General features: G+C 44.1%; 1 protein-coding gene across 1 annotated transcript in view; it reads left to right on the plus strand.

Moving 5' to 3' along the window:
• The window catches only part of LOC116659141, a 417,506-nt gene that overhangs the window by 177,001 nt on the left and 214,978 nt on the right, over positions 1 to 25,527 (plus strand). Inside the window, exon 5 of the mRNA XM_032466375.1 lies at positions 355 to 408. Coding sequence (XP_032322266.1) covers positions 355 to 408 — 54 coding nt within the window. The remainder of the gene's footprint in view (positions 1 to 354; positions 409 to 25,527) is intronic.

The following is a 25,527-nucleotide window of genomic DNA, read 5'->3' on the forward strand; positions in this document are numbered from 1 at the left end:
TCTTTGTGATCAAGATGGAGTACTGTGGATGGTTGAGAACGTGGGTTCTGGAGTCAGACTGCTTGGCTTTCTTTCCTGATCTAACTATTTCTGAGATATGACAATTAACCTAAGTGTGCTTCAGTCCTTTATTTGTGAAATGAAGATAAATACAAGTAATAACGAATGTTCCAACTTGGAGGGGGTGGCAGTGGGTGCAGTGAAGGGCAGACGCTTGAAAAACGCTTGAAAATCCAGAGAAATCAGTGGGGTTACGGCAGGTGGTACCCACCTGGGATTGGCAATGCACAGGGCAGCATCAGTATCATTGCGCTTTGACGGTTCTTACGTGTCTCCCCCCTTCTTGTTTTGCAGACCACCATTTTCAGCACATTGGCCAGTGAGAAGTCCTTATCTGACTGCAAAAAGGTAAGTCAGCCTCCAGGAATTCCAGCCAGCTGTCAGAGTAATAAAAGGCTTCAGAATTGATGACACTCAGTTGAAAAGCTCTGGTATCAGTGAGAATGTTCTGCTGACATATTGTCATCCTCTTTCCCCAGAGATGGAAATTTGAATGGTTCTTTTTAAGGATGTGGAAAACTCTGTTACAGTTGACAGCATTTTCTTATAAAGAAGCCTTGGTTCCATATATTTCTATCTCGCTATTATCTGATATTTTATTCTGCAAGATGAGCATCAAGGGAGTTCAGGCCAAGCGGCATGGCTGGTGTCTGTATCTTTGTTTGCAAATTTAAATCTAATAAACCTAAACCCACTACAATATAAAAATGATTTTGTATTTTGAAAGCTGATCATAGAGCATAAAAATCTGGTTTGGATTCACCACAGTCAAGTTTGAGAAGCTGTCATGCTTTGCAGAAGGATTAGCCTCGCTGGCATCCGAGGGAAGCCGCCCCTGTAATGGATCGTGTCTGAAGCCTGCCTGCTGGAGCGGTAGCAGCATGTCTAATTCCTGGCCTTTGCAGTCCAGGGGGCACTTTTATCTGCCCCTTTAATCTTAGGTTTAACTAGATCTTCTCCTTCTTGAGGGGAAAGAAGTGATTTCACAGTCTGAAAACTCAGATGAATCGGTTGACACTATCTATTGATATGGAAAACCAGGTGCATAAAGTGTTGGCCCGTGTCTCCTATGTTAGTGACTTGGCATTTCTAAGGATTTTATACCATGACATTGTTTGCTGTGCTGTTTCCATTTCTGAATTTACTAGATATGGAAATAGGTAGCAGGAATCATCTTTGAAGGTGGCGGGTCGGCCCACTGTTCTGAATGCCATCCATTTCTTTATCTTGAGAGTTGTTTTTATTGCTTATTAAGTCTCTGATTGAGTTCTGCAGTGTTTGTCTTGTTCTCAGCTTCCCGAGGGTGAGGTCCATGTAGAAAATTGTAGATCTTAGAAAACAAAAGGACTTTTGGGGTTCTGTAGTCCCCCAGAGTGGGACTGCCGCCGATATGGTTTATAGGTGGACTTCTAGTCTCCACCTGCATGTTCTACTGACAGGGAACTTAATGAGCCTGACTGTTCACTAGTGAGACAAAGTATTTTACCGAGCCAGTGTCTGCCTCCTTTTGATTTCTGCCTGGTGATTTAAGTGTGAAGCCAGCTAATATGCTTTCTTCTGAATCTTCTCCCCACCCCACTGCTAGGCTAATTATCTTCCTTCTTTATTTCTAATAAGATGTTGATAATGATTGATTTCCAAAAAACATGGCTGCCAGGAACTGGCCATCTGATTTCAAAACCTGGCTCTGCCACTTGTTACGTTTGTGACTTTGAGTTGGTTGCATAACACACTTGTGCCTCACTCTTCTCATCTGTACAATGGGGATAATAGTTGTACATAACTTGTATGGTAGATGAGTTAACTTGGAACAGTGCTCAGCACATACTAAGTGCTGTATTAGCTATTATTATATGGCTTCTAGACCAGGTTGTCTTTTTTTTTTCCTGCATGGTCTTTATTACCAATGTCAAGAATTGTGCTTTTCACCCTTTATTCAACAGGCTTGGTTTACAAACTTGGTGCACGACAGGCACAACAGAAGACATGGCCTGTGGTGAAAGCATAAGCTGTAGGCATTCTTGAGTGTAGCACTAACGTTTTACTAACACAGTGTAAGATGGCACATGTTTCTATTTATAAGTGTATCCTTCTGTTGACTGTGTGAAGTGTAACATCTTCACATGTGCCCTTAAGACCTTTTTCCATGAGCTGGCGTTAAAACATGGCTCTCTTTATATTTCTGTAAGTGATTCTTTTAGTATGAATGCAGGCCATTGTGTTTATTTTTATTCATTTGAAATTTTTCATCAGTCAGGATAATTTAGAAACCCAGGTCTGTTATCCAACTTATTACTGCCTCTCCCAGTTCTGTCAGGCACAAACTGGACTAGCAGAGTTGGTCTCTCTGACTTCACTTTCACTCATCCATTCACCCATGTCTTCAGTGAACAGGGGTTCACTGAGCGTCTGCTGTGGGATATGAACTGGAATATCACAATGAACAAATAACATCTGACCTTTATCCTCATGGAACTTGTACATAGTCATTAAATGAGTAAAATTGTGATGCATGATACACTCTGATAGCAAAATTGTGATGGATGATATGACTTTTTTTTTAAGTTGGGAAGTTCTGAGGTCATATACTAGGAGGGCCTAACCAAATCTAGGAGTCAGGGGAAACGTTCCTGAAGAATTGACCTTCACGCACAGTGAGCGAACGGGATCTGGCCGTGTGAAGGCAAGGTGGCGGCAGAAAAACAGCAAGTGTGAAAGTCTGGAGGGGAGAGGTGGAGAGCTACAAAATGTTCAGAAGGTCTGGAAATTACAACTTGAAAAAGAGAACGAGAAGAGAGATAAGACGCAGCCCGATCATGAAGGGCCTTGTAAAACTGTAGTAAGAGTTTAGATTTATTGTAAGGGTCACAAGAAATTTTTAAAGGACTTTGAACTTGGGAAGGTAGGTGTGTGTGACATGTTTTTTATTTTAAGATCACTTGGCTACTGAACGACAGAGAAGCAAGATTTTAGGTATGAAGTCCAGGTGGAAGGCTATAATCTAGGCAAGAGATAGTAGTGGCCAGAATCAGAATTGTGGCAGTGGGATCGAGAGGTGCTTGGGTGATAGAATCAGCAGCGTATAATAATAGTTGGGTATGTGAGAGAGGACGACCCTAAGGATGATTCCCTGATTCCTGACATGGGCAACTGGCAGGACTACAGTTTTCTGAGAAGGAGCAGGGTTAGGGAGGAAGCTGATGGGTTCAGATTGATATATGTCAAATTTGTGGTCTGTGTGAGGTCCCTAGTACAGATGACCAGCTGGCATCTGGGCACATAGAGTTATAATTCAGGAGAGCTTTCTGGGCTGGAGATACGAATATGGGAGGAGCATGCATGTAGAATAAGATTGAAAGAGTAGGAATTGGTGAGATCACCCAGGGAGGGTGTGGAGAGTGAGAAGGAGGAGGGTTGAGGAACAGTGATACACAAGGGCTGGGAGAAGACTACGGACCTGTGAAGGAAACTGAGAAGACTGAGCCACTGACGTTGAAGGAAACCAGAAGAAAGTGATGTCACAGAAGTCAAATCGATAAAAAAAAAAGTTGTCATTAAAAATGAGGTAGTAATTAACATCAAAGCTGTTGCTGAAAAAAAAAAAAAAAAGAACTACTGCTGAAAGGTTAAGTAAAATAAGGACTGAAAAGCTTCCACTGGGTTTACCAGTATCATAGGTCACTGTTGGTTTTAATGAGAGCAGTGATGGGTGCACAGGCCAGACCGCAGCAGATTTAAAATTGAGTAAGGAAGGAAATAGAAATGGTAAAATAGATTCTTTTTAAAAGGAATTTGTTGCAAAGGGAGGAGAGGGATGAGCAGTTGGAGGGGGGTTACAGGGTGAGAGCGGGATCCTTAGGATAAATGTGAGCACATCTAAACTCAAGGCACACTCTTAGAGGAGACGCCTAAGTTATTATCTTCTGACTTTCTCCCTCCATGATCTCTCCAGCCCAGACTGTTTAAGTAGAGTTGACAACACGGGGTGGGTGTGTACTTGGGTAGAAGGCTCCCCAAGCATGTCTCATCGTGTCTCCTGCCGCCTGTTTTCTGTTCATTGATATTTATATCTTTGTGTCTCGATGCTTTTCCGTCTCTCAGTGCAAGATATTTGGACCCAGATGTGTTGTCTCAGCAGTTTTTGTGTAGGGACACTCTGACTCAGCACCATTGAACTTCCAACATTTTAATTGGAAGTAATGTGCAAAACAGATACCCTCACTCCTTCTCCCAGGCTCCTTGCTCTGATCCTGACCCCCACCCCTGGGGCATAGGTCAGAGATAGGTGAGGGGTGACGGATAGGTGAGGGTGATGGATGGGATGAGGGTCAAGGCTAAGATGAACCCCAGGGATGGGTTACAGGTTAGCGATTTCTGTTTCACAAATTACTTGGAAATGAAAAATGGTGGTTTTCCAGTTTGACGTCACAATGCCCTACCTTATCCTGCTGTAACTTCCGTCTACATAACGGTAACCCAGACTCCAGCCAGAATCCCTATCCGTAGATGTATAAATAGGTTTCTCATGTTGGAGAGTTTATTTTGAAAATTCAGCTGTCATTTTGATGGTTCATTGTACCGTGTGTGTGTGTGTGTGTGTGTGTGTGTGTGTGTGTGTGTGTGTGTGTGTGTGTGTGGAAGGGGCTCCATTTCTCTCTCTGTATGTCTCTCTCTGTTCTCTTTTCCTGGACTTCTGATATCTTAACCCATGTAAATGAGAACCTTTGAAAAACAGTACATTTAGGAAATATGTCCTTATATTAAAAGATGGTTTAGGGGCTATGTGGGAACCTCAAGGAGTGCCGCCTGTGGATGGTGGTAGTTTGTGGGGGTACTTGTGGTTGTGTTGACTGTGCTCTCTCTTCCATCCAACCCTTGGCTCTGACTTGAATCCTCCACTGTTACCAATGCCGTGTGCGTATGTGCAGAGCACGTGCCTTTGGCATCACTTAGCCCCTTGGATAATGTTTTTATTTTTAATAGACACAGATGACGCTTCACTCACATATGGAGGAAAGGTAATTTTCTTTCAGGAAGGAAAATATACAATGTAATGGGCTTTTGGAAGTTTTCATCCATGTTGATGAATGGGTCTCTGTGTAAATACAGCCCAGATAGTGATATCAGTGGTTAAGATATTTACTTACAGTCGGTTCCTCAGCCTCTGTGACTATATTATATCTGGCTTCCTCTTTTAAAGACCAAGACTTAATGTCTAGACGGTGTGCACTGACCTCCACGAAGCTGGCTGGGCAGATTCCCATGACTCTCAGCCTCTTGGCAGGCTTTCCAGGCTGGTAGGTCACGGTGGCTTCTTCCCATGCCCCGAGGAGAGGCACAAGGACAAAGCAACCCTGTCAGCAGTGAGGAAAACTTTCATTTCCCCCCGAGAAAGACAGAATCGCAGTTCTGGAGCAGTCCCAGTGAAGGGTATCATTTCAAGTAAACATAAATGCTGTTTACTTTTGAAATAGATTGTTTTGGAAGCTATGAAGGTTTACTTTTGGCAGAGGGCTGTTTTTACTGACTTGCTGTAGGGCTTTCTGCTGGATGAAGGGTGATGTATACATACGTGCAAAGTTCTGTCCCTTTCTCATATGTGCCAACAGAGGCCAGTAATTTACAGGAAGGAAAGTTGTGTCTCTTTGAACAGATGGGGCAGCGTTGCAACCAACCCACCCTTCCTCCCTCCCTCCCTCCCTCCCTCCCTCTGTCTTCCCCCTCACTCTCAAAGCAAAGAATGAGCTTTTAGCACTCATTTGCAACATTTGGGAAAAGGAGAGGTGGTCCTGGATTCCATGCACTCTCCTTTCAACTCTTATTGCCCAGTTTTGGTTTTTATTGTTGCATTTCCCATCCCCACTCTCCCGAGAGGCAGTATGGTGCATAGTCAAGAGCACAGACTCTGGAGAACAATCTCTGTGACTGCAGCCCCGGCTCCACCGCCCTCTACAACATCTTCCAGGTTACTCAGCCTCTGTGTGCCTCATCTGTCTCGTGTATAAAATGAGACAAATAATGGTATCCACCTATAGACTTGTTGTGAGGATGGAATAGGTGGATCCCACATAAAATTCTTGGAACAGTGTCAGAAAGAGATGTTCATTATTTTTCCATGCCTGTGCTTTCAGAGAATGTTTTGAGCTTTGGTACTTTGAGCCCCACTTTATCTTTCTGCTCTAAAGGAGCAATGACATCAAGGAAAGCACATCGGTGGACCTGGGCTAACATCAGCATCTGGAAAAATGTGAACAGTAATCGCACTAGAGAAGTACCCTCATATGGGTCTCTAACTCTTGCTTGCTCTAATTCTTAATAATTAGAATGCACTCAAGTTCAATATTGTTACGGATTCTAGCTCTGTAGAAGCAAAGCATTTCTTAATAAATGTAAAAACCTTCCTAATAGTACAGTGAATATACTTTTCTGTATCTCTAGCACCTGACACAATTTTGAGCACATAGTAGATATTTAATAATGCTCGTTAATTCATAAGCTTGGCATGGTATTCCTCCAAAAGCCTCCAGGACAAGGCTTGGAATGGAAAAGAAAGAAAGAGAAAGAATCTACTCTTTGTAGATGGACTTGTGACTTTTCTCTTCATCAAGAGAAGGCATTTCAATGGATGGAGCGTTTGGGTTGGTGAATACAAAGTGCTACGGGAATGTTAGGCTTCCTTGCTTTCAGTGTAGTAGCCATGGAGAGAATTGAACAGAGTGAATATTGGTGATTCTTCCATAATGTTATCACTTTATATCCCTAGCCTAGGAATGTTTTGTTTTTGGCCTTATGATCTTGAAATTTTCTAAGGGAAAGACACATATACCCAAGGTCAAACCAAGTAGTCATAGTTTCCAGGATTAAAATTGGTTATGATACATAGTCTTAGGACCAGAAGAAGTTCATTGCCTATTTTTGTGTATCTCCTATCTTTAAGCAAGAATCAAGGAATAAATTATAATCACTTTTTTGATGAGGTATAATTTACAGCAAATGAAATGTAGTGATCTTAAGTTTATAGTTTAATGATATAATTTTTTTTTAAATGTAGCAACAGAACCCCATCAATGGCATTAACTTATGCCTTTTGGGGTGTGGGCATTTTCGTGAATTGGGTCAGTGCTGTCCTTAGCACTGACCACGCCAGAGTCCCGGCCATTTTTCTCTCCCAGCAGCTGCTGTAATTGTTACTATCATTTCAGAAAAAACAGCACATTCAGATCCATAGATTGTGTAATACAGTCATTGTCTGCAACAATAACACTGCTAATAGGAAGGAAGGTAGTTAAGGGCAAATGTCATGAAATATGTTGCTCGAATCCCCTTTGAGCTGTAATTATCCCTCTGCATCTGCATTTAAACCAGTTTCAAGACTATGACCTTCGAAGTCTGTGGTTCATGCATAACTGCCCATGCGATCTACATTTTAGGATATGTTTGAAACAGTAATAATTAGCAGCACTCTCCGCCCAGCCCCACAAGTACACCTGAAAAAATAAACTATCTTGAGCTACAAATAAAACGTGTATTTCTATCACAGCCATTTCAGACTGCCAAAATCGTTCGATGGGGTAGTAGAAATAAAAGAACGTCGACTAATCTTGCAAATTTTACATGCAGAAGGACATAAGGATTGTATATACATGCGTTTCTGTGGGTGGGGATAAATGTCTCAAACAACTGCACTCCGTTCAGCTCTGTAATCACTACCTTGATTCCACTAGTTTCTTTTTCAAGTACTAAAGATATTATGGTGAACATTTGGCTGTAAATGGTGCATTTCCCCTGTGATTCTAGAGAGTTTTCTTTGTGGCTGCTCTATTGCTGAGTCTCAAGGGCACTCTGGCAGCTTTCTCGCTCTCTTTTCTACCCATTTTCTTTTTGGATTTTCCAGACTCTTCCATAATCAGGATCTGGCTATAGTCATTGAAACAGGATCGTGGCCTGTGCACAGATACACACATTTAATTTTACATAATATGCTCTGAAAGATGAGCTTTCAGAGAGATCTGTCTTGTTTTCTTAGTCTCCAGCACAGTGTGCTAGCTGTGAAAAGAAGCAGGAAAAAAAAAATTGAAAGATGAATTAATAAGAAGAATGGAGCAGAGTTCATGTAAATTGGATCTCTGTGCGGGCTTACAACTCTTTTTAGAAGAGAAAGTGGAGTAGTCAAGAATACTTAATTTGCCTCAATTAAGAATGCTCACTCTCGCTATTGTTGCTCAGAAATGGGACCAAGTCACTCTGCAATCAAGCTAATTGCAACCTCTGATTTAGCGGCTTAAGCTCTGCGCTTTGCCTTTGTTTTCATAAATGATCTGTACAGGCCAAATAATCCCTCCCCGCCCTCTCCCCGTGTTGATTGTTTTTCTTTATTATTTTAATTCCACACTTTGATGATTGCTCTAATCCCCTGAAGCCGTTGCTCAAGCCAACCACGAAATAAGACAGCTGTGGTAGCGGTGAGGGCAGGGCGTTGGGAGAGGGAGCCGGGGTGGCGGCTGCCTTGTGAGGTCCAGCACCAGCCCTGAGACGCCACTCTAAGGATTTTATGTGGATCCACCTCTCAACCCTTACAACGATTCTGTAGGTGGGTACCACTATTTGGCTCATTTTACACAGGAGACAAGTGAGGCACAGAGAGGCTGAGTAACTTAAGCAAAGTGGTAGAGCCCGTGGGGTCGTAGAGCTGGGCGTCCAGTCGCAGAAAGCGGTCCCCAGAGCCTGGACTCTGTCCAGCCCTGCCCTGGGACAGTGGGAATGGAAAAATGCAGCAAAGAAAACCCAAACCAAACAATATGAGCTGAAAGGAGAGTGCGTGGAATCCAGAACCAAATGTTGCAAATGAGTGCGCACAGCTCTTTCTCTGCTGGGGAGTGAGAGGAGGAGGAGAGGAGGAGAGGGAGGGGGGAGGGAGGCTGCCCTCCTCCACTCCCTTCAACGTGATTCAACTGCATCAGTGTATCAGCATCTGCTCAGTCACCACCCTACTTAAAATTGCAACCTGTTCAGTCTCCACTTTGTCAATTTTTTAACTTCACAGTCTAAGATACGATGTAATTCATCTTCCCTGTATTGTTTATTACCTTCTCCTGATTTTTTGAATCTGCTTTATTCATGGATGTGAACTGAGACTTGAACATAGTAGCTCCTTAAACATTCGTGTGAAACGAGTTACTAGTACTGCTGTTCACCACCACCACCAGCACCAGCACCACCACCACCTTCAGTCATAGCAAGTGTGACCACAGAAATGTCGAGCTGGAAGTGGCCAGAGACCACCTGTAGTACGGCTCCTCCTTCTGTAAAGACAGAGACTACTGAGTCATGTCCTGGTCTGGGGCTGGAGGATGGGCTTCTCAAAGCCTTGCCTGCCCATGAAATGAGTGGGATAACTCTCCAATTTCAAGTGGCTAGCACTTTAAATTTTGTCTTGGGAGATCATGCCCTCTGTCCTGCTCTGGGGTTGAGCCTAAATTTGATGATCTTTAAAACCACAGAGCATGAAGGCTGGCAAAACTGCTTAGATATGTTGGGGGGGAAAATGGTGCTGCTGGTGTGGAGTTGCAAGATAAGCAGAGAACCCAGTAAATGACTCAGTGGGAGTTTCCCCCAAGGGAAGGATAAAGAAAAGAGTGTACTGTTTCCTTGGCAATGGAAACTGGCACTTAACATGATTATTGCAACTCAGGGCCCTTGGCTTTTCCCACTGGGGAGATCAAACGTGGTAAAAGCAGAGCTGCTCTTCCAGAGCTGAACCTTCATGAGCTCCAGTCTCCAACTGAGATGTCAAAATGGCCAATATCCCTGGCAAGAAGAGCACTTTAATTAATTAGAGCCTTGTGCTGGCAGCTTGCCACAAAAGCACCTGAACACGGTTGCCCATGAAAAGAGGTGCTGAGGGCCACTGCCAGTGACTTGCTGGTTCCCCAGAAGCTGCCACAGGCATCCACCTGTCTCCATGGGAAAGAGAGGTGCCATGTGTTCCTGATGAGGGATCTGTTTCCACTTGCTGTCCTTTAGAGAGAGATTCCTGGAAAAGTCTTTCTTCTCATGTAGTTCTAGAGGTGAGAAAAAGATGAAAAGGAAATTGCAGCTTTCCATTTCTGCTCGGGGAGCCACAAATGTTGGCATCAGGAGCAAGCAGAAGGTATCCAAGGAAAAGTTGCACTTCTGGCTGAATCAGACCTGTCAGCTTGCATTAACTCTGGAAATCCCAAGGTTATTTAAGGGCTCTTTAGTGTCATTGAGGTGATGTGGTGTTCTGAGGCATGTCCCCCTGTTATCTCTTAAGGGGCTTGGGGATTCAGGTGTCAAAAGCAGTGTTGCCGGGTGTCTCAGGGGAAGCACCCTGCAGGTTTGCAAATGTTTCTCACGCCCTTGTTGTGCTTCCGTGTGGCACCGTCTGCTCCTGGTGCTACAAGGGATGCCCTTTGGAAGATGTATCTCTGTTTACTTAGAAAGACAGAGATGTGCTGGGGGACAGAACTGTGCTCATTTCCCCCTGCAGAGATGTGCTGAGATTGAAGTCATATGACTGGAACGAGGATCACTGACTGTGCAGCTTTGGGTCCTGATCCGCACAGGGCGTCTGACTTCCTTCCTCTTGTTTTATTCCTGGGCCATTCTTAATCTTGGTGGGGGAAGTGCTTTCTGTGACCATTTCTTCAATTTTCCTCTCAGGTCTCTAAAGTATTTCTAAAAATCTTTTAAGCCTCTAAAGAACACAATAATGTACTTTCACGCATTAAATGGAGTTGTTACGGATTAACTGGTCACACAGGCTATGTAATATATGGAATATTTATAGCATTGTGTGATGTAATTTACAGTTTCTAAGTAACTACTAATGCCTCTGGAACCAAACTGCCCTAATAAAATGCTACCTTAGCACCATTCGCTCTGTGATGCTCATTGTTACCTAAACTTCTCTGTGCCTCCTTTTCTCCTCCTCCTCCTTTGCCCGCCTCTTCCTCTGTCTCCTCCCCTCCTCCGCCTTCTTTTTTGGAGAAATCATTTGTTCTGTAATAATTTAGAAAGATCTGTCTCATTTTTATTGAGCAAAAGTCAGTAACAAACTTCCATATTGTGCTTAAGAACAGCTCAAAAAGCATCTTATACAACCTGTCACTGTAAGTCAGACTGAAATCTAGAGTTAACGTGTGCTTTGTTTTAAAATTTGAAAAAAAATGCAAAATTAAAATATTGTGTTACTTAGTGCCTCAGTGTGCAAAATTGATTTGGTCCAAAGGAGAAAATAAAACTTGGCAATATGTGGATTTTGTGTGTGCTTTCCTTCCAATCTCTTCTTAAAATCAACATTTTAAGCTACTTTAGTATTACTAACAATTTAGATTTGGAAGTGACCAACGAAGGATATAGTTACTAAAGCCATGAAAGGAACTGAAACCCTTCAGTTCCAGAAGAGGTCAAGTTTAGGAATGAAGTGAAAGGAGAAATTGGGGAACACCGCTATTTAGGGGTCAAACAAAACAACAGATGGAAAGGGAAACCAAGCAATGGAGCCTGCAGAGAAGGCTAGAGAGTTTGAAGATGGAGAGAAAAAAAAAAAAAGGAATCAGCTGATGCAGGAATGTTTTAGAGTTGGAGAGGAACGGGGATTGGTCATGGGAGCCAGTGGTAAGTGCAGAAATTAACCTTGACTAGAAGGAGAAACAGCTCACCTGCAAAGAGAACATTTCAGTAGGAATAGATTTGGGTGTGGATTCCTTCATTTTTAAAGTGGAAATAACAATAGTACCCTGCTCGTGGAGAGACCGTCCCAGTGGTAACATCAAGTCCAAAGTCCAGGATCTCATGAGAATCTCTACGTCGTATCTGGATCTAACGTCTCTTGATCTAGAGACACATCCACCCACCCACTCCAGGGCAAATCATCTATGCCCCACACATGCCGCAGGCAGCGATGGAACAGAAACCAGATGGCCACATGAATCCCTCCCATGAGAAAGGGGAAACTCATACCCACATAGCAGCTGCTGGTGGTACCGTCCTGACATCCGTGCAGGCACTGTCTCTCGGGTAACTCTCACTTCTGTTTCTCAGAGATAATTTCGCAGGCCTCTGGCTCTCCCTCCGAGAGGGTTTTCTTTTTACTGTTGTCCTCCTTGGCCACATGTGAGAATGGCCTTAGAGAATATGTCCTCCTTGGGAGAAAGGAGGACTTTCTTAGTCTTCTACCTGCTTGTTGATCAGCCACAGTTCCTTTTGGTCCCAGGCTCCATAACTCACTGGAAAACTCAGCTGGCTTTTTCTTATTTGATTCCCAGTCAGTTCCCTGTGCTTATCGGCATGCCCATGATTCTTTTATGTATTTTAATTTACATCCCCTGCCTTGTATCTTTTTACTGAGGTATAACCTATAGAAAATGCACATCTTTTTTTCCCCTTTCCCTTCAAGAAAATGCACATCTCTTAAGTATCGCAGCACAATCACTTTGTATATTGCTTTGTGCCCACCCTGCATTTTGAGCTGTAGAATTTTCAGCACCCAGAATTTGCGTGTCCCCTGATAAAGTAACCACTCTGCAGACCTCTGTCTCTGACTGTAGATTAGCTTATAGAAAGTTTTTGAACTTTCTATAAACGGAATCACAGAATATTTACTCTTTTGTTTCTGGCTTCTTTGGTCCAGCATTCTGTCTGGGAGAGTCATCTGTGGTCTTGCACGTAGCAGGAGTTCTTTTCTTTCCAATACTGTTTAGTATTCCATGGCAAGAACACACCACAATGTATTAATCTGTTCAACTGTTGGTACACTTTTGGTTGCTTCAAGTTTTAGGCCATTGTAACTGACACTACTGGGATGATTCTGGTACCTGTTTTTTTTTTTTTTTGGTGGCCACAAGCACTCTTTCCCCTGGGCCTGCACACAGGAGTGGCATTTCTGGGTCATAAGGCGTAGGGCTTTCCTAATCTTTTCCGCAGTGGTGTATCACCCCTTTTCATAATCGGTAAGGGATGAATTACGCTAACCTAATGCTCTGTGAGGCTGCAAACTCTTTACCACTTGTAGTAAATTTTGCCCCATTCTCCGATGTTGCTCATGGATCCTGGGTGAGGAATCTTTCTGACCAGAGCCCCTTGTTGGCATGGGCTACTTCAGATCTTTGTATGTTCCCCTCCATTCAGGGAATGGGAAGTGGGGTCTGCTCAGGGTTCCAGGAGGTGTGTTGGCTCCCTGGTCCTCTTTTTAGGGGTCTTAAGTTGCACCTCCTCAAGGGCCATCCTGTGTGTCTTGGGCTGGTGTCTTCCCTCAACCCTCGAGGGACTGCCAGCTCTCTGTGCACACCCCAGGCATTATCGGTGAGAGCCTGGGAATCACTCTCCCAAGTGAACAGTGATCCTAGAACTTCTGTAAGAATGCTGTTCACTGCCTTCTCTCGTCCTTGGGGCTTGTTTCCTGATGGCCTTTGAGGGAACCAGCAGCCCTGACCTTGTGTCCAGGTTGTGTGTGACTAGAACCTCATCTCGTCCTTCTTACCTTTTGAGTATTTCCTTCCCCAAGGACATGCTGACTCTGGTGACTGTCAGAGCCCGCCATCCACCCTCCAGTTTATTCTCATTAGTACTGAATTGATTGAATTTAGGTCCAAGGTTAAAGATTCTGAGGAATCATGGCCTTATGTGCCCAGCGTGCGGGAGTCCTGGGGCTGGAACCGGATGAGGGAAGAGAAGACTGCTGGTCCACCCAGTGGCATCTACTGGAGTTTAGTCAACCTGGGGCTTTTACAAAATGCAGCTTCACTTTTGCGTGATATGATTGGGTTGATCAGACTGGAAGGCAGAAGGGTGGGCAGATGTGTCTGAGGAGGTGCTAGAGAATGACCTTTAATTCCCAGAGGCAGCCTGGTTGAGATGAAGGTCAGAACCCAGAATCTTCATGCTGTTAAGCTGGACTGCATTATTCCTCTCCCTCACTATCCTTCTATTTCTGTTGATTTCTTCCTATGAGATTTTAAAACAAGCAACTCTAGGATTTCTTGATCTCTCCAGTGTCTTCTACCCAAAAGTCCCAGGTTTCACCAGGCTGTGAAGACAAACATCCACACTGAAGACTCTACTTTGCCAGCTCCTGGCACCCACTAGTTGACATAAGAAACTCAGTTCTCAGCCAAGTTTCTCTCACCGTGTGTTTCTGAAAGTTCCCGAGTGTTTCTCACACGGACTTCTCAGGTTTCTTTATGGAAGTCGGCTGACTAGAGCCACCTGAGGGAAGCTTGTCACCGCCTGACTGTGAGCTCTGCGGGACAGCCCTGCTCCTGATGTCAGTCGGTTGGGTGGGCACCATGCCTTGTGGCTCTCTCTGCCCTGTGACCCGCAGGGCGTCGCCATGCTGTAGTGAGGAAGTGTGAGGCCCCTCTGCCCGGCCCTGGGAAGAGTTTGGGCCCTTGGCCTCAAGGCAGCCCTGCTTGTTTCAAGAGTTTCATGGTCTTTCTTGACACAATGCCTCCAGTTTCTGGTCTTAGCTACCCTACCCAGTGGGCTGAAGACTGGTTTATAATTCCCTTCCATTATGCTCATCTACCCCTCCGTGCCTGTGTCTTCTCTTTCTCCTGAACACTCTTGCTCCAAAATTTCTTCCTTCTCTCTCATCTAGAAACAGCTCCCAGATACCCTAGTCTGTAAACGTATGTGCTCAGATGGTCGCCAGCCCAGTTCCATAAGCAGGGAACCTTCGAATTCTAATCAAGATGGCTAGGATGCTCTGATAATTGGCCTCACCAAGCTGGTGAGTAGCCCAAAGTCTGAGCTCCTAAGACTTCTAGTTCTAGAAATGCGTGAGTTAATTAAGCAAAGTGTAGGTCTTTTGTTCCTCCAGACACCAGTCCTTGCGGGAGGAAATCCATGTTTATGTTTCTAATGCTCTTTATCTCTGTAATGTGCATTACAGCAATGTCTGGGTTTAACGGGTTGAAAGAGCCAGGGTATCTATAGATTCTTATCTCAACCTGCATTCATGAGGAAAGGAAGCCAGATCACTCATTGAACAGCCCCTTCAACATCCTTAGAACCAAGCCTGCTGTCTCAGCATTTTGAAAGTTGCCTTTTGTCTGCAAAGTCTTTCTAATGGAATCAGCGAGTAAGGTCACGACCTGGTCAGGAAAACCTGTCAGTTTGGCTTCAACTTAATGCCATTTTATTGCCATTTCTAACTGTAAAGTTGGGGGGGGGGAAGATTTTAGAAGAAAGCATAGACATAACTCCAGGAATAAAGGAAAACTGAAGTTTGTTGGATTCTGTGAAAATTAGTCACGTAGAAGCTCTGGGAAAATAATATCGACTGATTCAGCGGAGCTCCTGTTGGAGTTCGCACGATGCAGTGGAAAGACCTAGGTCTTAGACCTGTTGCATCACAGGTTTGTGTGTTTTGGGCACAGGGTCTTAAGTCTGACATCTGTTTCCTCATTCAACAAATGATTATAATAGCATTTAGGCCCAATATACCAAGTGATGGTGGGGATTAACTGTGTACTTGCTGGAACGGCTTGAACACGGCTCCCTTGCATGAAGGTGGAGAAGAGGTGGAAGCGGAGGGGGGGTGCGGGCAGGAGACAGGTTTTCCTTCCTTAAGGTCCGTGGATGGACAGAAGGGGAAGGTTTAAACCACTGTTGCAGTTTCTGTGAAGGAAAGAATAAAGGAGGAAGATCCCATTAGGGGAGGTTGGCTGGGGTGTTTCATGCCTTACTAATGAGAGAAGCTAGGGCAGTGCCCTTCTTCATGAAGCAAACTGTAGTGAACCCTACATATTGCTGGCACCTCAGAAGCAGGAGCCACAGTGTGGTCATTTCTGTCATCCCAGCACATCCAGACCAGGTGCTGGAACACAGCCGGTTTTCAATAGATGCATATTGAATGATGCATAAATGGGTGAATAGATTTAGGGTACAGCTCAGCCACACGAGGGTACAAAGCAATCTTGAGATGAAGGCTTGTTGCATAAATGAATAAGTGAATGCTCAACTCATTTCTGATGGCGGGGCAATGAGGTTAATTTGAAGACTGTAAAGTATACAAATAGGTGGGTGCAAAACAGGCCAAGTGCAAAACATCAGTGAAACAGCAGGGAGAGCGTTTTTAACCCCTGCTGCTGTTAGGGGTGGTTGGGAATTTGTTCATGTAGAAGAAATGATGGTATAAACATAGTTTGGGGACGTTCAAGTAATAAAGGAATCTCTTTTGTACTTTCAGTATGCAGATTTGCCTTCAAAAACTAGGGCTATTTGTAAGACCCCCGTCACCACAGTGATGTGCCAAAACAGAGCAGCAGCCTCTGTAAAACTGGGTGGATCTGTAGATGGGCTCAGAGCTGTGTCCAAGTGTTGAAAATCTGAGCTTGAGGCATTTGCCAAAAATGTAGACTTTAAAAAACTGTAAACTCACCAGGGCTTTCTTTGGCCATTGTTGAAGCTTTGTTTACATTTGTTCCATGAATAAGTCAAGGGAAGTGGGATCAGAACTTCTAGAATCTTCTCTTCTGTTTAGCTCACCAAAATGTTAACTCCTAAAGAGATTGGGCAAATAGTGGATTGAGTAGATGGAAGACTGTGATACTTAAACAGCTCCATTCGTGCATCTGTTCAGGACTTGGCAGGGGAGAATGAGGTTATCTGCGGGCTTGCATTTAATTTTTTAATTTTTAATTGGAGCATAGTTGATTTACAGTGTTTTGTTAGTTTTTGGTATATAGCACAGTGAGTCAGTTACATATGTGTGTGTGTGTGTGTGTGTGTATGCATTCTTTTTCATTATAGGCCTGCATTTTTCATTTAAGAACAAAGAACAATTTTAGCTGCTATAGGGAACAGCCAAAGATAAGCAGGCTATAGGTATGAATCAGGAAATTATTTGAATAAGGATATGCATCATTAGATGTTTTTTAGGAGTGAAGAATGAGGATAGTTGAATTTCTTGGGTCACCTCTGGGGGAGGAGGACATTTTTTATGCAAATTGACAAGGCAAGTACCCAAAGCCTAGCCTGCTCTGGAGGCTTAGAATGAAAGAGAAGGAGGAGCACTGATGCTGGTGATACCAAGTCCCTTGAATTAGCTGAGCCCTCTTACAACTCTGGGTCCTTGGATACGCTGTTCCTTCTACTTTCCCTCCCACGCTGCCAGGAAAGCTGCTCATTAGGACCCCCTTACCAGTTACCTCTGTGTCAGAGCCTCGCGTGGCACTCCAGGCTGCTCTCTGTTCTCTGTTCCCGAGCACACTGGGTATTTGTTTTGTTTTGACAACACTCATTCATACACATGCACTGAGCACCTACGTGGTGACAAGCACTGCGATGAACAAGTGTCTGCAAGGGGCTCACAGTCCAGTAAAGGAAACAACATTTGCAGTCGGATGATTAGGAGCTGGGTACGGAAGACGTGCTGTGGAAGGTGGCTTGGTGGGGAGTAGGGGGTATCATCAAGCATTTCAGGTGGAAAGGACAACTTAGGTAAAGGTGGGGAGGCTGGATGTGCCGGTGGGTGCATTTTTAACATTGCTACTAGTTCCATTTGGAACTGTCAACCTCATCTCCTGTTCTTTAAATGAAACTGATGTGCCTATAATATAAATCACACGTGGTAAATGGCATCAAAGAAAACCCTATGGAACCCCAGCTAATCCCATTCCAATCACGTCCATGTTGGAGCCAGACCTGTTTGCTTTACTATTCACTCTTGCCTCCTGGATTCTGAATTCCTGACTCTGTATCTCCACTGAGATAGAGACCCACCTCTGGGGCCCCCCTCAGGTGGTCCACACTTCTCGACCCTCCTTCCCGACACAGCTGCCAGTTTCACTTCCTCATCCGGTTCTGGTCTCTTCCTGGTGAGCTTGCTCGCTTTTAGGACCAAACACCGTAGGTGGGTAGCCACCTCTGCCTGGCTCCTCAGCTGGTACAGAAGACCTCCCGGGAGTTTGACTTTCCATCACCCACCTGACTGGAGCTGCTACCGCCGCTTTTTACTGCCTGTGCCTGGGAAACACGGGCCGGGGTGAGAAGAGCATGGACCTGGGCACAGAGGCAGCAGATGGCCATGCTGACGGGCACAGAAGCTGAGGAGAGAAACTCGAGGGGCAGAGTGGTGCGTGCCCCCACTCCTGAGGTCAGGAGCTAAGGCAGAGGTTACACGCCCTCACGACACCTCAGCAACTCCTGAGCACAGAGAATGAACAAAACTCGAGGAGATTCCTGAGCTCTCCTTCCCTCCCTGAGATCTGATTCTGTTATTCTGGCAGGATGCCTGGACACTGACAAATTTAAAAGCTCTCTGGAGGCTTCTACTGTGCAGCCTGAGTTGAGAACCACTGAGCTAAAGGACTGAGTGGGTTCCCATGTCTAAGTCTGTCTTCTGATGAACTGGCTCTGGTTAAGTGGACCTAGCTTGCTACCCACCCTGATCCCTTCTGTTCTGTGGACACGTGGACACTGCTCCTGGATCCCCGCAGTGGGGGGAGTGGAGAGCTGCGGCACTGCCCTCACTGACCTTTGTGTGACAGCACCCCTGAAGGGGCCTCAGTGCTGTCACTGTCTGGGGTGGCTTGAACTAGCCTTGCAGCTCTTAGATCTACCCCTTAGAGCTCAAGTCCTGAGCTGTCTGAGTCCACCCTCGTCTGGGTTTCAGAGAGCGGTAAGAAGTCACCTACCTAGAGACTTGGAAGTTCCTGACTGGATGCTGCCGTTCTCTCTGCACAGTGCCTCACCATCCTTCCCCACAGTGCTTCTCAACAGAGACATGTGTCAGAGTCCCCTGGGGAATTTGTCTAAATACACATACCCATCCCCACCAGCCCATCCAAGCAGAATGTTGGGTCTGTGAGTAGATAGGATTTGTGCATACATGGTTAGGAAAAACTTCCCACAAGACTCTAATAATCCAGACTCTGATTGAAATCTTCTGCTAAAGGTGAATTTGTTGGAACCGACACAGTTTGGACATTACCTGAAAGAGACCAGTATGTGTTTTAACTCCTGACCTGAAAAGTATATCCATTTAGGATGGAAACTGCTAGGCTGACTGCCCACCAAACCTGTTCATCCCTTCTTCCATAATAATAAGGGCCCATGGCTATTTAGACAGGAGTGAAATTTCCCAGCCTCTCTTGCAGTTAGTTGTGGTCCATGAGACTTCTCACTAATGGAAATTAAGTAGAAGTGATGTTTGCTGCTTCTGGGCTGGGGTTCTTAATACAGTGAGCAGCCTTCTCTATAGTCTGTCTCTATTTTTCCTGCTGGCTGATCTGAGCAGCATTGGAAGCCATATGTGGAAGATGGCAGAGCTGTTGTCAGCCTGGAGCCCTGAGAGATGGCATGAAGCAGAGGGGCCAGCCGACCTGAAACACTCTTCTCAGACTATTACCCTAGAGAAAAATGAGCTTCTGTTCCTAAAGGGTTGCACAGTTTCTGCCTGAGCTTGACTGTTCCCATCGAAATGCATGCCTCCGACAATGCAATGGCTACGGTTTTGTCCCCAAAGAAATGTTAGTTTCAAGTTAAGTTCCCCATTGTTTGGAAGCACTGCTTAGGAGAGGACCATCTGCTCTGACTATCCAGGGACCCCAATGGGGCCTTGACTAAAGCTGGATCAGAAGGACCTCTGTCTTCTAGTATTGAGCTTTATATCCACTATACATCTGGCACCTGAATGGTCAACCACTTTTTCTCATGAGCCGGAATATCAGGGAGTGACAGAAGCTTCCTGCTCTGAAAGATGGACCAAAGATCAAGGATACATCTAATGTTCTTAATATCTTAAATGCATTAAGCAGCTGTCAGATATGCCATTTAGCGGAATTTTCAAGGAAATCTGGTAGAGGCAACCAGCAGACGCTGCATACTTACTGAAATTCAGACAGACCTAGGATGGCTTCCAAAAGGTATTAAATACAGAGACGGTAGGTCCTTGTCTGATGGATTATTTGTCTACTAGTTATTTGTGTAGGGAGGCAACCCAGATACTGTGACTCTGCCGTATTGTCATATTACCAAACTAGCTGGCCTTTAAAAGTGATCCAAGATCCTGAGCATGGCTGTAGGGACTTTTGGGAGCCCTAGCCAGCAAAGCCCGTTTCTGTACAGCAACCACTGGGATACCCGTGCTTGGGCCAGACTCACCTAGAATTCACAAAGGCTGATAGACCACTGTTACAATGGATTTCGTCACGGACCTGCTCCCCTCCTGTGGCCACAATGAGGGTTGATACCCTCACCAAGATGGCAGATCACAGAACATGTTATCAGTTAGCTGTACTCTGTTCATTAGAGGAATTCCTGTCTCCACCATTAGTGTAAAACCTGACCTCTGATTCTAGGTATCAGTTATATCCTAAGTCTAGGAGGCATAGTTCAAAATTCTGCTTTTCCAGAACCATCCATGCTCTGCTGCTCATCCTCACACTAATGGTCTAGTGGAACATACTGTGGCCTCTTCTACACAGAATCTGACATGCCATGTACCTTGATACTGCTAGGTCTACATATAATGGTTTACATCTCTTCGTACAGAAAGCCCTACAGTTTCTCTTCTCTCTCTCTTTCTTTTTTGCTGTACCTCCAAATACTGCCACACCCCCAACATCTGGCAGGTACCTGGAAAAACTACCAGTTACCTAAGAGGATCTAGAACACCATTTTCTACATCAAGAAGCCATTCAGTGCTGATTCTTACAGTCTATGGGCATCAGGACAATAGTCTGAATGGAAGAAACCTATTTTCTAGAGGACCACTCTTTGGAACTATTTAAGATCAAGAAAAATAATGGCACTGCATTTCCTACTATCCTGTGCCTGTGGACACACCCTGGCTCTCACTGGTCTCCATTGCATCTGTCCTCAGAAACTCTGTTCCCACCCCCAGTTCTCAGTCTACCCCTCAGAGTCTAAGGTAGAGAAACAATGTGTGTGAGTGGAGTTCGTCACTGCAGAGAACAACAACAACTTCCAACACCTGACTGCAGGGATTGGCATGGGCCTCAGCCCACCACTCATCTCATCAGTCCCCCGGTGTGTGCCATCCAGCAAATCTGCGGTGGCCTCAAGACCCGCTGCCCAGGGATGGTTTTCTGCATTGTAAGAATAACAGTTTGGGGGAAGAATTTAATATATATCTCAAGAAAAAATGATGGAGCCCAAAGCAACCAATGTCTGCTATATGAAGCCAGCTGCTTAGAATAACTTGGCCAGAATATGGCTCTGAAGCACAACATTCAGGTGGAGTTTATAATATGAATATAAAGTGAGGAAGCTGATGAATAAAATCAGCAAGAATTATATACCACAATAAATAATAGATGCAAAATGTGAAGTGAATAAAATACTTTTTGAAACTCCAGCTACAGCAAAAACCAAATTATTTTTTTCCTAAAAAGCTGGAGAAAATCAGCAGGTAAAAAGTTTGAAGCTGTTAGAATTCCTATAAGAACAATGAAGAGAGGCTTATTATCTAAAAGTGGAAAAAGTCTGGTGACACTGAGGAAAAGCTGTGAGTCTAGAAAATTTCATTGTGGAACTGTCTCATGGCAGTAAAAGTGATTAAAAATGGGAAAAGGACAAATAACGCTAAGGCACTGGAAAATGAAGAAGAAACAAAATATTTAATAGCAGACATGGTGGCTGAGGAAGGGAATAGCACAACTGAGTTTTGAGGAATGGAAGCGTTCCAGGGCCTGTGAATCCACGGTTGCACCACACAAAGCTTTTTGAGGACCTTCGGCAAATAGAATGAAGGAGAAATAAATAATGAATGTCAAAGACTAAGAAAGATTTTAGAAACTGTAGAACACCACCACTACTGAAGACTCACTGCAGTAGATTTTACCTGCAGGACCTGCTGTGGTTAGCTAGGTTAACAAAGGGCGTGTCACAAGGTTTTGCAATACAGCATATGTGGTAGTAAATACATGAATGGAACAAAAATCCCAGAACATTCCAAAGGAAAATAATAGAATCTATGTTATATTTGAATTAATGAGATGCTTTTGTTTTATCCAACAAACTATGATTGTTTTTCTTTAAGACCGTGTTAAAATTTATGGTGCTTTAAGTTACCCTCAGCATATCTGGCCAGCCCATGTGAGCATTTTTGAAATCACTGAATAGAAGAGAGAGGAGATGAAAGCCTGAAGGCAATGAAATATGTCAGCCAACGTCTGGCTTTATTCTATATGTAGTCTGTTGATAATCTCTGCATTCACCCAGATATCACTGAGAGAAGCAGAACCAGTAGGAGACATATATCAATAAATTTATTTCAAGGAATTGATTGCACATTTTGGGGCTGGCTGGGCAGGTCTAAAATCCATAGGTTGAGCTATCAGGACAGGAAGGCTAGGACTCTCAGGCACAGGCTGGAGCTTCTGCCCACAGGTGGAATTTTCCTCCCCTTCTGGAAGCCTTAACTGTGCTCTTAAGGGCTTTCAACTGACTGCATGAGGCCCACTCAGGTTATCTAGGATGATCTCCCTTACTTAAAGTCAACTGATTATAGACTTTAGTCACATCTGCAAAATATCTTCACAACAGATAGATTAGTGTTTGACTGAATGACTAGAACTGTAGCTGGCCAGGCTGGCACATCAAAATACTACCAAACTCTCTTAGGGAAACTTGGTAAGAATGAGGTGTGAAAGGAAAAGGAATACAGTTATAGGAGCTCAGCCAAGGAGCATGTTGGTCATTTATTCTGATAATAAAGAAATGGAGAATGCATTTTTTAACCTATATGACTGGAATTTGAAAAATACTGGATGGAGCAAAAGTCATTAATTCACTCGCTTAATCATCGACTCACCATTACCCTTGTGCATTCATCAACATTTTTTTCCATCTAATGTGTGAGGCACAGGGTTATAACAATAAGGCACAGCCTTTTTGAATAAATGGCTCCCAGCCTGGTAAGAGAGATACAGAAGTAAAAAGGCATTTACAAAATGTAGAAGCGTATTTATGCTATGGGAACAGCAAGGAAGACCAATGAGATGGTAGATAAATGGAAATGAACATGTATTGAAGTGTAGAAATAGGTGATAGGCCAGTGAAAATTCTTGGCATATATGATAAGAAGATGAATAATGAAAATGGTAATAAAAATAGAGGAAGTAAAAAGTTAGCAGGCAGGGGAGGGTAACATTTTATGCTAATTTCCCTCTTACATATTCATGAAGTATGGCTCCCCCACCAAGAGTATGTGTGATCCCACCAACAGTAATGAAGATCTTTTTACGGCCTGTGGACAAGCAGCACGATCTCAGAGGGCAGGTGCCCATCTGCTGGGCTGGAGGGGAATAAGCATGCTGTGTAGGATTTTTTCACACTTCAGGGTTGCGGCATTTCAACTTTAAGAGGCCAGAAGATAAGAATGATGGCTGAGTATGCGGATAACTGAAATACCAAATTTCTGAGTTGGCTCAGAAGGCTCCACTGGAAAGGAATAATGTTTATAGTGAATTTCTCTGTCCCCGAAGGCATCAGGTTATGTTTCCTCCTTTCCCCCCGTCTTCCAAAATAGACCTCCACTGTATTAACTTGGGCTCTTAGTGGCAAGTAATAGAAATCAATTCAAACAGGCTGAACACAAAATGATTGTTGTAAGAATGAAGGAATAGATCATAGAACCAAGGGCGGGAGGGTAGCTGGATCTCAGACGGGGGCTGCACTGGGGGTTTTCATGCTCACTCTCCTTCTCTCCTGTCTGCTCACTAACTTCATCCTCCCTGGGAACCAGTGGTCTTAGGTCTCCCGTCCCCGTGGTGGAATATCTGCTACATCACGGACTGTTTGCTGCAGAGTTAACAATTACAGCTGCAGCTACACAGAGATGGTCCCAGTTCTAAACCGCATGGACCTGGTTTGGACCAGGTATCTGCCCATTCAGTCAGGTACAGCCCAGGATGGGGAGCAGAGAGGCTCTGAGCTCTACAGTGGGAGAGATGGGGCATGGGCTAGTTAGATGTCTCCAGGGAAGCGCCCAGAAAGAGAAGGGGGGTGTGGAGGTGCACCTTCTACACTCTCAGCACTTTCTGTGACATTCTTGGTTCCTACCTTTATTTTTCATCCTGACCTATGCGTGGGCCTTATTTTCATAGCCCTAGAAAACTATGATGCCTGAGATCCAGAGTGAGGTCTTTAGGAAACAACAGTCCATGGGCTTCGTTTATTTTTCCATTTTAGTAAAACCATAGTAACACACTGAATCAAACATCTGCCCTTCCCACTTCTCTTTCACTGGAGTCCACCTTCCCCAGGAATTAAAAAGCAAAAACCCAGCGGATCATTGCATCTCACTCAGCTCCTCTTGTGTGCTTAGCATTGCAGAGATCGGTATCAGGGATATAGAAGGAGCATAAGATATGGAGCTTGCAAAAAAGAAAAAGGCTTAGTGTTATCTATTGAAAGAATAAAAGATTGCAAATAAGCCTTACTGTATCAGATTAATATTCTAATACAACATACTAATATGATAGACATAATGCCACAAAGTACTAGAGAAACACACTTGGGGCACTGTTCTCCCTTGGCTTCTCGTGTACCTGTGGGTCAGACTTCTAGCTCGGCCTCACCCCGTGTGCCTCTCCTGCTTCCTCAGGGAGAGAGGAGAAGGCCTGGTGAGATCGGGGCAGAAACCCTGAGAAACACCTGGCTGGGGAGAAGGTGAACGTGAATATGGAAATATTTCTGAACCTGACTAGTGGTTTTTGAAATCAAATTTATTAGACTTCTCTCCCCCTTATACCCGACCACCTCTCCATAGATATCTATAGTGATGGTAATTGCTCTATTTTTCTGAGCGTTAGCCCTTGTAATAGTCTTATAATGATAATATATTTTACATGGTAATATCCTAATAAGAATACTACATGTAGGATTAGGTGAATTGTATTTGACAAATTTAATTTTAAAAAGCTAACAGGAAAAGCCACATCCCAATGAGATTAAACGCTGACTTAAGTCCTCAAAGCGGGAAATTGCTGGAAGGTTAATTTTGCCTTTATCATGGCTCCGCTCCCTACTCCCAGAGGACTTTGCAGCTGCTCCTATCATAGCCTGTGCTCTGAGCCTCTGAAGCGCTTGTGGGCTCCCGGGTGAATGGCAGGTGAACTTCAAAGTGAGTTTTTCCTTGTTACTTTTACTGCTTATCTCTTAACAGACCAAGTGAAGATTAGCAAATGGATGAATTTAAGTGAACAAATTCAGAGGTTTGTGGGGAAAGATGATCAACAGGCTTAAAAGTAATTTAATATCCTCTGGCCCTGGATGATTTTCTCCTTCTTTTATAAATAGTTCAACAGAGTAAAATCTCTCTTAGTTTTTGACAGGAAGAGTCTGTTTAATTTTTCAGTGTATCAGCAGTTTCAGAAGTTTGGTTTTGTAAAAAAATCCAACCAACCAACCAACCAAACAAAAACTCAAAGTGCCATAAAGTTCACAAAGCTAAATTTGAAATTTGAAGGCAAA

The sequence above is a fragment of the Camelus ferus genome, chromosome 2 (assembly GCF_009834535.1).
Source record: "Camelus ferus isolate YT-003-E chromosome 2, BCGSAC_Cfer_1.0, whole genome shotgun sequence".
Classification (NCBI taxonomy): Eukaryota; Metazoa; Chordata; class Mammalia; order Artiodactyla; family Camelidae; genus Camelus; species Camelus ferus.